Source organism: Chiloscyllium plagiosum, chromosome 23 (assembly GCF_004010195.1).
Source record: "Chiloscyllium plagiosum isolate BGI_BamShark_2017 chromosome 23, ASM401019v2, whole genome shotgun sequence".
Taxonomy (NCBI): domain Eukaryota; kingdom Metazoa; phylum Chordata; class Chondrichthyes; order Orectolobiformes; family Hemiscylliidae; genus Chiloscyllium; species Chiloscyllium plagiosum.
This window is the reverse complement of record NC_057732.1, coordinates 11,104,664-11,115,448: the sequence shown is the minus strand read 5'-3', so window position 1 is coordinate 11,115,448 and position 10,785 is coordinate 11,104,664. Positions and strand designations below refer to the sequence as shown.

The window sequence follows — 10,785 nt, the reverse complement described above, 5'->3', positions numbered from 1 at the left end:
CAACCCACCCAGACCCATTCCCCTACATTTACCTCTTCACCTAACACTACGGGCAATTTAGCATGGCCAATTCACCTAACCTGCACATTTGTGGGAGGAAACCGGAGAACTCGGAGGAAACCCATGCAGACTCTGGGAGAATGTGCAAACTCCACACAGACAGTTGCCTGAGGTGTGAGTTGAACCCGGGTCTGTGGCGCTGTGAGGTAGCAGTGCTAACCACTGTGCCAACCATGCCACTCTAGAGTCAAATCTTCTTATGAATGTAATAAAGCTGAGAAAAAAAATCATCAGAAAATCCAACAATTCTGTCACTTATGAATTCTGATTTTAAACCACCAAGTTGCAATTTTGCACAAACTGTGGAGATCATTCATGGATAACTATGGAATATTTTCTATGGATAACTCTCCTGTATTAAATTTTGCTCTTTCAATTAATTATTTCTTATGTGATTAAAGTAAATTTCAAAAGCCTTCAGTCTTTCTTCACAAGTATAGAACATTAGAACATTACATTATAGAAGTATGTGTTGCTTTTTTTACACCTTCATGAGTTATATTAACAGCTATATGCTTAATTGTATATGTAATTGCATTTACTTGTCCAGCTTCAGATACAGTATCTAACTTGGAAGCAATCCTGATCTCTATTAAGTTTTCTTGATGATGTAAATTCATGTTGTATTTGACTAATCTCTGAAATTAAATCGTCCGGGCAATATTGCTTCTGAAGCCATGCCTTCCTAAATGAATTATTTACTTTCCTTACCTAAAATGCTTTTATTTTACAGTTAAGCAGTGTTGTAGTCCACCGTGCTGGTGATTTTCCCACAATTTTGTGGCTAGGATAGAGAATTTTCACCTTCTCACTGCTAAAGTTTATGATTCCCATCTTTCTTGCAACATTGCTGGATGAATCCTGCTGTCTGTAGCCTTAACAAATGATTCTCATTTCTTTAACAACCTTACCAAATGAATCCCACCACCTGCGGCTTTAATAAACAATGCCTGCTTTAATCATAGTTTTACTAAAAGGCTCCCACTACTTATGCATTTAAGAGATGAATCCCGCTTCTTTAACATGTATTTTTCTGGATCATTCCAACTTTCTCTGGCTCTCATAATGGTACCTGTTTCTTTCACTGTTTATTCCCAGATGATTCCTGCTCCCCGCAGTTGAACATATTGCTTCCCAGCTTTAGTGCAGTTTAATAAAGGATCACATTCCCTTTCTGCAGCCTTAACAAAGTCTTCTAATTTTTATTCCACTAGACCAAGGCTGCTTAGGCTTCTAATCTGCCCCTTTATCACTTTAATTCTGGCTTTGCAATGTCCCTGAGTCTGCAACCTCAGTTTAAATTGATTTCCTTTGTCGTAGCTATGCCTCATGGCACATGCCCGTTCTGACCGCAACGCTCCATTTGACCTGTAAGTACTTACCTCACCTTTTGCTTTCCCAGCCTGTCATTTTATAAAGTTTCCTCTTGACTACCAGGAATTTTATCTGGAGTCTCCAATAACCATTCACTCTCAGTTTGAACACCAATTCTTACAGCCTATTGGTACTCAAATATATCAGCTTTCGGAGTAACTAATTCTCCTTCTCCAGGGAATTGCTAAGTCACCTGCTACAGCGTGTCCCTCATCAAGTCTGATATGTTTTTACTGTCGACTGTAGGTTCTTCCTTGTTGAATCTTGCTACAAGGGTTTCCTCCGTGAGGTTCTTAGATATTCAGTTCAGTGCAGTCCAGAGACCCTTCAAATAAGACACCCGGGTACTGAAGCCTGTCAGGACCTGGTGAGAGGGGTTGGTGTTTTACTCATGCATGCAAATCTAATGAGATAAATTCACAAACAATAAGAGCAGAATTCATCCATTCGGCCCATCGACTCTGCCTCACCATTCGACCATGGCTGATGTGCTCCTCACTCCCATTTTCCTGCCTTCTCCCTGTAACTCTTCAACCCATTACCAATTAAAAACCTGGCTAACTCCTCCTCAAATTTGCTCACTGTCCCAGTATCCGCCGCACCTAGGGGTAGTGAATTCCACTGAATTAGTTTCTCTGTTTTAAGTTTGCTTTCTCGTCCAAAAGAGGAAGCATCTGCACCACATCTATTTTATCCACACCTTTTATCATCTTGAAAACCACAATTTGATCTCCCCTCATTCTTCTAAATTCCAGAGAGTATCGGCCTAAACTGTTCAGTCTCTCTTCATACGACAAACCCCTCATCTCTGGGATCAATCGAATGAACCTCCTCTGAATTGCCTCCAATGGAATTACACCTTTCCTCAAATAAGGAGACCAAAACTGTGCACAATACTCCAGGTGCGGTCTCACCAGTACCGAGTATAGATGCAACAAAACCTCCCTTACCTTTATATTCTATTCCTTTAGCTATAAAAGACAACATTCCATTCACTTTCGTTATTATCTGCTGTCCTGCATGCTAGCTTTCTGTGACTCATAAATGAGGGCACTGAGATCCCTCTGCACCAGAACACCCGAACTGTCCCCATTAAGATAAAAGGTCACCTTCCCATTTTTTTTCAACCCAAATGTATGTTTATCCACATTAAACGCCATCAGCCACATTTCAGCCCACTCTCCTAATCTATCTCTATCCATTTGTAAGGTTCTTATTTCTTCATTGCAATTTACAGTCCCGATTACTTTTGTGATGAGAGAAATGCAATCTTGTGAAAATAAACCTGCTCATCCCTGAGGACAGGCAGCTCTACATGTAGCCTCAAGAGCAAACAAGATTCTGCCATTGACTCAGATAAATCAACTTTTGTGTTGCAAGCTGAAGTTCAAGTTGGCATAGCCAGCTGGAGCTGGTTTTCTTCTGATTCACCATGAGTTTAGCTGGCCAAGGCAATGAGAGTAAGATCATCCTCTTCCCAGTTGGACACCCAGAAAACTGTTGAGTTTGAGTCAGTGGTAGCACTGCTGCCTCAGAATGATGGGGACCTGGGTTCGATTCCACCCTTGGACGACTCTTTGTGGAGTTTGCATGTTCTCCTTCTGTCTGAGTGGGTTTCCTCCAGCTACCACTGTTACAGTCCAAAGATGTGCAGGTCAGGTGGGTTGGCCATGCTAAATTGCCATTGGCATCCAGGGATGTGCAGGTTAGATTGATTGGCCATGAGGAATGTGGGTTATGGGGATAAGTTGGGGGGGTGTTTGGGTTTGGATGGGATGTTATTCGGAGGATTGGTGCAGACTCAATGGGCTGAATGGCCTCTTTCTACTCTGTGGCGATGCCATGATTCATTCTATATTCACAGACTGTGTTTTAATGACATAAAAGTTATTCAGCCTATCCTGCATAAGCTTCCTTCATCCCTCTTCATCCATCCCAGTCGTGTATATCTCTATCCCTTTCTCTCTCATGAACTCATCTAACTTCCCCTTAAATATATCTGTGCTCTTAAACCCAAGTACTCCATGTGGTAGTGAGTCCACCATTCCATACTCTGTGGTTTTACAAGGTGTCCTCTGAGTTGCCTGTTGGATTTACTGAGAATTGTTTTAGGATTATATGTCCCATTGTTCTGGTCTTATTATTTATAGGTTTTCCAATTGCCACCATCTTGCAGTTCAGTGGAAAAACTTGGAAGCTTTTAAGGTAATTCGAAATTTTCTTTCTTTCTTCCTGAGAAAACCAGGAAACATTGATCATCTTCAAGCTAAATTACATAAATGATTGTACACAAAGGATTGTTTGTTTCTGGTGATATGTGTTTATACTGCTCTGTTCCAGTTAACCACCTCGGGGTATAGCTATGTTTTCAAATGTTATTTGTAATGGTAAAATGGAGCAATTTATGTTACTGTGTTCAAGGCTTGTTCGCAGTAAGTTACATGTGTAAAGAAAACATTATTTTATACTGAGTTTAAAGGAACCAATCTAAAAGAAAATAGTTGATTCACTGTGGGCAGATTTCTTACAAACGGTTTCCCAATGCTTGTTTTTCAAATAGAGAAGGGTATTGATTTCAGGTTAAGGTATCCTGCTCTAAAAAGAATATGACCTCTCACTCCTACTCAGCAATGGCACAGCAGATCTGTTTGGAAATGTGAAATGAATCTATTGGCAGTTGCCAGAATGGAATATAGTCCTGCACTTTCTTGCACAACAGCAACACTGATATTGTCACTGTCTAATAACTGGAGGAGTTCTTGCCCCACAGTGGACAGCTTATTCTGGTCTACCCAGTCTTCCTCTTGCCCCATATCTGTTTTGTGAAATATTCTGATTGTCTCTGTCTCTGAATCACTTTCTGAAGCCCTATCACCTTGCTTCCCTCGCTGATCTTCTCTTTTCTCCCTTCTGCTATCATGCTTGGGGGTAATTCGTAGCGGACTCAAAGATTGTTAGTGCTGTCATTTTTTTGTTGGAACTCCTCCCAGATTAAATCAGCCTGCGCTCAGGAAACCATCTCTCCTGACAAGAACTGCGAATGCTGGAAATCAGAAACCAAAACAGAAACTATTGGAAAAGCTCAGCAGTGTCCATGGAGAGAACTCAGAAGAGGAGTCACCGGACTCAAAACGATAACTCTGCGTTCTCTCTGCAGATGCTGCCAGACCTGCTGTGCTTTTCCAGCAATTTCTATCTTCATCTTCCCTTACGGCTATTTTATCAGAACACTTTGTTCTATGTTGATTTAGTGCACAGTAGCCAATAGAAAGAAATAACCTTGTTGGTTAAAAACTGCATAAAGCCATTATTTGCTAAAGTGGCTTTTAGTTATTCATTCACAGGGTGATGACACCACTAGCGTTTATTGCCAACCCCTAATTGTCTTAAGAGTCAACCACACCGCTGTGGGTCTGGAGTCACATGTCAGCCAGACCAGGTAATGACAGTTTCCTTCCTTAAAGGACATTGGTGAACCAGATGGGTTTTTTTCCTGACATTCAATTCATCAGTAGAATGTTAATTCCAGATTTTTATTAAATTCAAATTCCACCATCTGCTAGATTCGAACCCTGGTCCTCAGATCATTCCCTGCATCTCTGGATTAACAGTCCAACGATAATACTGCTAGGCTACTGCCTCCCCATGGAGGATTAATAAAAGAATTGTTAATTTCTTCAGCTGCACACTTGCCTGAATCAGTAGCTTGTAGGCTCAAGCTCCTCTCTGTTGAGCTGAGCACATGCTTTGAACTGACATTTCCAGGTAGTAGATGCACTGTCATTCGGGAGAAACCTGAGTTAACCTGAGACCCTATCTGCCTTCTCAGGTGGAAACAAATGATCCCAGACTAACTTGTGAATGCTGATTTTACTGGCATTAAATTGAAATTAAACCAATGAAATAACATGGAATTAAATATATGCAGCACAGGAAAAGAATCTTCAGCTCAACAGGTCTGTAGCAGTATTTAAGCTCCACATGACCTTTGTCAAGACTCATTTTGTTTCCCACCATTGACATATCCTTCTCTTTCCATCTCCCATACGCACTGTACAGGAATGCAGCAGATGCCTTAATGAATTGAATAGCTTTAGGTTGTCCAGTGGGCCAGTTTAAAACAGTCTACAAGCTGCAAGGGTCCTAATAATTAGGCCCTTGTGATGTAATGGTAGTGTTTCTACTTCTGGGCCAGAAGTTTGGAGTTCAAGTCCTACCTGCCCTAGGGAATGTCACAATTTTTGTTTATTATTCATTCATGGGATGAGTGTGTTACTGGCCAGGAGAAAGTGAGGACTGCAGATGCTGGAGATCAGAGTCGAGCGTGTGGTGCTAGAAAACCACAGCCGGTCAGGCAGCATCCGAGGAGCAGGAGAATCAATGTTTCGGGCATAAGCCCTTCATCAGGGATGAGGCCAAGCCAGCATTTATTGCCCATCCTTAATTGCCCAGAGGGCAGTTAAGGGTCAACCCATTGCTGTGGGTCAGAAGTCACATGTAGGCCAGACCAGGTAAGGACAGCAGTTTCCTTCCCTAAAGGACATTAGTGAGCCAGATGGGTTTACCTGACAATGGATTTTTGGTCATCATTAAATTCTTAACTCCAGATTTTCCATTGAATTCAAATTCCACCATCTACCATGGTGGGATTTGAACCCAGGTCCCAGAACATTAGCTGGGTCTCTGGGTTAACAGTCCAGTGATAATATAAATTGGCTATCACCTCCTCATATCTCGTATTATGCTGTAACATTCATTACAGGATTTCAAGTGCCACCATGTAGACACCAATGAGCAGAGATTGTGTTGCACTTGCATTATCTCCTTGAACCACACAATGAAAGCTTATCCAGCAGGACTTAAGGGGTGCAATGAAGACAGTTCCAACTTAAAAGAGCTCATTAAAAAATGCAATCCCACTGCTCTCATTTTTGAGATACCTCTGGGATCTTGTAGATATACCCACTTCAGTGGTTATCACTGCTGCCTCACAGCACCAGATATCCGGATTCGATTCCACCTTTGGGATGACTGTCTGTATGGAGTTTGCGTGTTCTCCCTGTGACTGCATGGGTTTCCTCTGGGTGAAAAAAGTGAGGACTGCAGATGCTGGAGACCAGAGTTGAAAAATGTGGTGCTGGAAAAACACAGCAGGCAGCATCCGAGGAGCAGGAGAATCGACGTTTCGGGCATAAGCCCTTCTGAAAGCCCGAAATGTCAATTCTCCTGCTCCTCGGATGCTGCCTGGCCTGCTGTGTTTTTCCAGCACCACATTTTTCAACTTTCCTCTGGGTACTCCAGTTTCCTTCCACTGTCCAAACGTGTGCAGAGGTTAGGTGAATTGGTCATGACAAATGCAGGGTTACTGGGAAAGGGGAGAGGTTTGGGTCTGGGTGGGATGCTCTTCAGATAGTTGGTGTGGACTAGATGGGCTGAATGGTTTGCTTCTGCACTTTAGGGATTCTGTGATTCTCTATGAATTCCTGCAAAACTGGAGTCCAAAGGACTGATTAAACTGAATGTAGGAGCCAGCTGATGGTTTTGTGCGTGGAAAATCACAGCTCACAATCTTCATTGACTTTCTTGAAGAAGTAACAAAGAGGATTGATGAGGGCAGAGCAGTAGATATGATTTATCTGGACTTCAGTAAGGCATTTGACAAGGTTCTTCAGGGTAGACTGGTTATAAAGGTTAGATCACATGGAATAGACGGAGAATTAGCCATTTGGCTACAGAAAATAGAAGACTGAGGGTGGTGGTGGACAGTTGTTTTTCAGACTGGAGGCCTATGACTAGTGGAGTGGCACAGGGATCATTGCTGGGTCCACTACTTTTTGTCATTTATATATATGATTTGGATGTGAACATGAGGTATAGTTAGTAAGTTTGCAGATGACACCAAAATTGGAGGTGTAGTGGACAGTGAAGAAGGTTACCTCAGACTACAGTGGGATCTTGATCAGATGGGCCAATGGGCTGAGGAGTGGCAGATGGAGTTTAATTTATATAAATGTGAGGTGCTGCATTTTGGAAAGGCAAATCAAGGTAGGACCTTTACACTTAATGGTACCGTTCTGGGGAGTGTTGCTGAACAAATTGACCTTGGACTGCAGGTTCATAGCTCCTTGAAAGTGGAGAAACAGGAAGATAAGGTACTGGAGAAGGCATTTGGTATGCTTGCCTTTCTTGGTCAGTGCATTGAGTACAGGAATTGGGAGGCCATGTTGCAGCTGTACAAGACATTGGTTAGGCCACTTTTGGAATATTGTGTGCAATTCTGGTCTCCCTGCTATAGGAATTATGTTGTGAAACTTGAAAGGGTTCAGAAAACAATTATAAGGATGTTGCCAGGTTTGGAGGATTTGAGCTACAGGGAGAGGCTGAATAGGCTGGGGCTTTAATCCCTGGCATGTCAGAGGCTGAGGGGTGACCGAAAGAGGTTTATAAAATTAGGAGGGGCATGGATAGGGTAAATAGACAAGGTCTTTTCCCTGGGTTGAAGAGTCCAAAACTGGAGGGCATAGGTTTTATGTGAGAGGGGACAGATTTAAAAGGAACCTAAGGGGCAACGCTTTCATGCAGAGGACGGTGCGTGTATGGAATAAGCTACCAGAGGAAGTGGTGGAGGCTGGTAAAATTGCAATGTTAAAAGTCATCTGGATGGGTATATGAATAGGAAAGATTTAGAGGGATATGGGCCAAAAGAGAAAGTGAAGACTGCAGATGCCGGAGATCAGAGTCAAGAGTGTGATGCTGGAAAAACACAGCAGGTCAGGCAGCATCTGAGAAGCAGGAAGAATTGACATTTCGGGCATAAGCCCTTCATCAGGAATGATGACATTTCCAGAGGCAGTGAAAAGGGCTAAATATTTTCAGGAATGATGAAGGGCTTTTCCAATGCCATACTTTTTGACTCACACATGGGCAAGAGCTGGCAAATGGGACTAGATTAATTTAGGATATCTGGTCAGCATGGACGAGTTGAACCGAAGGGTCTGCTTCTGTGCTGTACATCGCTATGACTAAATGACTCTATGTTGTTGTCCCCTCCCAGATTGGCTACTTATCAGCAGCATTTAAATGAGTTCTGAAGCCAGGCTTGGACCTGGCATCAGGCTGCACAGACCTTCACAGTAAGTGAAGACCAAATGCCATTGACACGCCATCTATTTTGGGCTCACGTTGAATTTCCCAAGCCATTATTCAATGGAAATTAAAAGAGTGTAACCTAAAATTTATCCTTGATTCAGTACTATAAAACAAAAGATTGGCCGATCATTTATCATGACACTGTTTGTGTGGGATCCTGCTGTGTACAAATTGGCTGTTGCATTTCTAACTTTACAACCGCAACTGCATCTCAAAACGTATTGCATCGGGTGCAGAACATTTGACATTTCCAGGGGAAGTGAAAAGGACTAAATAATTTTAAACTCTTTCCCTCATTGGCAGCATGTTTCAATTTGATGACAAATTGCTATGCAACAAGTGTGGTAAATATCACTGCGGATGTGTGGCAACTATGTGTGATTTTTCAAGTAGCTTCCAGTTAAAGTGCCTTTCCGCCTGTTCCAGAATGATTCAGTCCTTTGTTCCTAAAGCACATGAATATAAATCCAATGAATGATTTGCAAAAGGCATTGTACAAAAAAAAAGTTGAAAAAGAGAAAAATGTGATGCGAGGAAGCAAATAAGCTATTTGTCCTTTGGACTCATGGGTTATCCACTTTCAGTGTCACTCAGCTTATTCTGAGTAAACCCTTGCTCCCCATCATTTACATTTATATTAACACATACAAAGAAAATCCAAGGCACTGAAATTATCTTAAGGTTTTTGGCTTTACCATTTGCAAGAATGTAGGCGTTTATAATTAAAGTGAAGACGTACAAACAGTGATGTGCAAAGAAAGATGATAGACGCTGATTTAAGAGAACTTGAGGCATAACTTTGAATGAGTCCAACCAGGTTCTTTGTACAGGTCACATACACCTCTAGTGGACGGTTGTGCATACTGCAACACCCATTTCTCTTCTTGCATTATTGCTTTTTCATTGAGCGCCTTCCAGAGCTGATGAATCCTTTAATTTCTGTCACTTGCAAAGCTCCTCCATGCAAACCGGTTAAAGATCATTATCTTCTTGCAGTGGAGAGAAGCAATTCTAATAAAATTTGAGAAAAGTGCAAGCAATAACATTTGTTTGGCTGATGCACAAAGAATTTGACATTCATTTTGACTTACATTTAGTTTCTTGTCATATTATATGTAAATACTAAAAACAAGGGTACAGATCAAAAATTAATCCAAGAAATTAGATACACATTTATGTACCATTTAACTATGCAGTGACGGTTCCTATGCAGGCCACACTCTTTGAAGAATTCCGTCACTGCTTTCACTAAATTCTGCTCACAACTAGCTTTCAATATGCACTGAATCCCCATATCTTAAATATTAGTTTCAAAGTACTTAGTGGATTTGTTCATAGCTATCCTTTATTTGTGGCTTCTAGTTTTGGACACTGCATAAGACTATAATATTGAACCCCCTTCATAATGAGGAACTCTGTCACAACGATGCCCAGTCCTTACTTTTCCAGGTAAAAGGTACTATACCGGGTCATATTTTTCTGATTATTTAAATTCCTCATAAATAATAACAGACAGTAAATACAAAACCTGGAACAAAATTGTTAAACATACATGCCTGAAAGTATTTTCAGGAGAAAGTGAGGACTGCAGATGCTGGAAATCAGAGTCGAGATTGTGGTGCTGGAAAAGCACAGCAGGTCAGGCAGCATCCGAGGAGCAGGTTCCTGATGAAGGGCTGTCACCTGAAATGTCAATTCTCCTGCTCCTCGGATGCTGTCTGACCCGCTGTGCTTTTCCAAAACCACAGTCGAGAGTGTTTTCTGTTTTAGGAGTGACTCCACAATGTTTATATTAATGTCTTTGCAGAAGGGAGAACCTTGGATTGGGTTTTGGCTGGTCTTTCAGACCTGTCAGTCAGGTAAAGAGATTAAGGTGGTTGGTCATTGCTCCCATCAGCCAACAACTTTCAGTTTTTATTTCATGACTGACAGCAAGACTGGCCATTCATAGAGGGAATAATTATGTTAAGCCTGTCCCTTCCTCCATTCCCTTGTAAATTGATGGCTACACTTCTAACCATTTTGGAGTTACTTTTCTCACACATGAAATCACCAACTGATTCCAAAATAACTTTCAAAGTTGACCTGTGACAAGCTGTGTTAGCAGGTTTCTTTTGACTACAAGTGTTGCAATGAATGATCCAAGCACATATTGATGAGGAGGAAACTGGTGAGGAAGGAAAGACTTGGGTAAAATTGTTT

General features: G+C 41.6%; 1 protein-coding gene across 6 annotated transcripts in view; it reads left to right on the top strand.

The window, feature by feature from the left end:
• The window catches only part of arhgef39 (Rho guanine nucleotide exchange factor (GEF) 39), a 187,086-nt gene that overhangs the window by 53,628 nt on the left and 122,673 nt on the right, over positions 1-10,785 (top strand). For 5 of the 6 annotated variants that reach the window (XM_043713496.1, XM_043713509.1, XM_043713498.1 and 2 more), the window contains exon 2: positions 3,585-3,639. The exons of the other annotated variant lie outside the window; for it this stretch is intronic. In XM_043713496.1, coding sequence (XP_043569431.1) covers positions 3,585-3,639 — 55 coding nt within the window. The remainder of the gene's footprint in view (positions 1-3,584; positions 3,640-10,785) is intronic. 6 annotated transcript variants of the gene reach the window in all.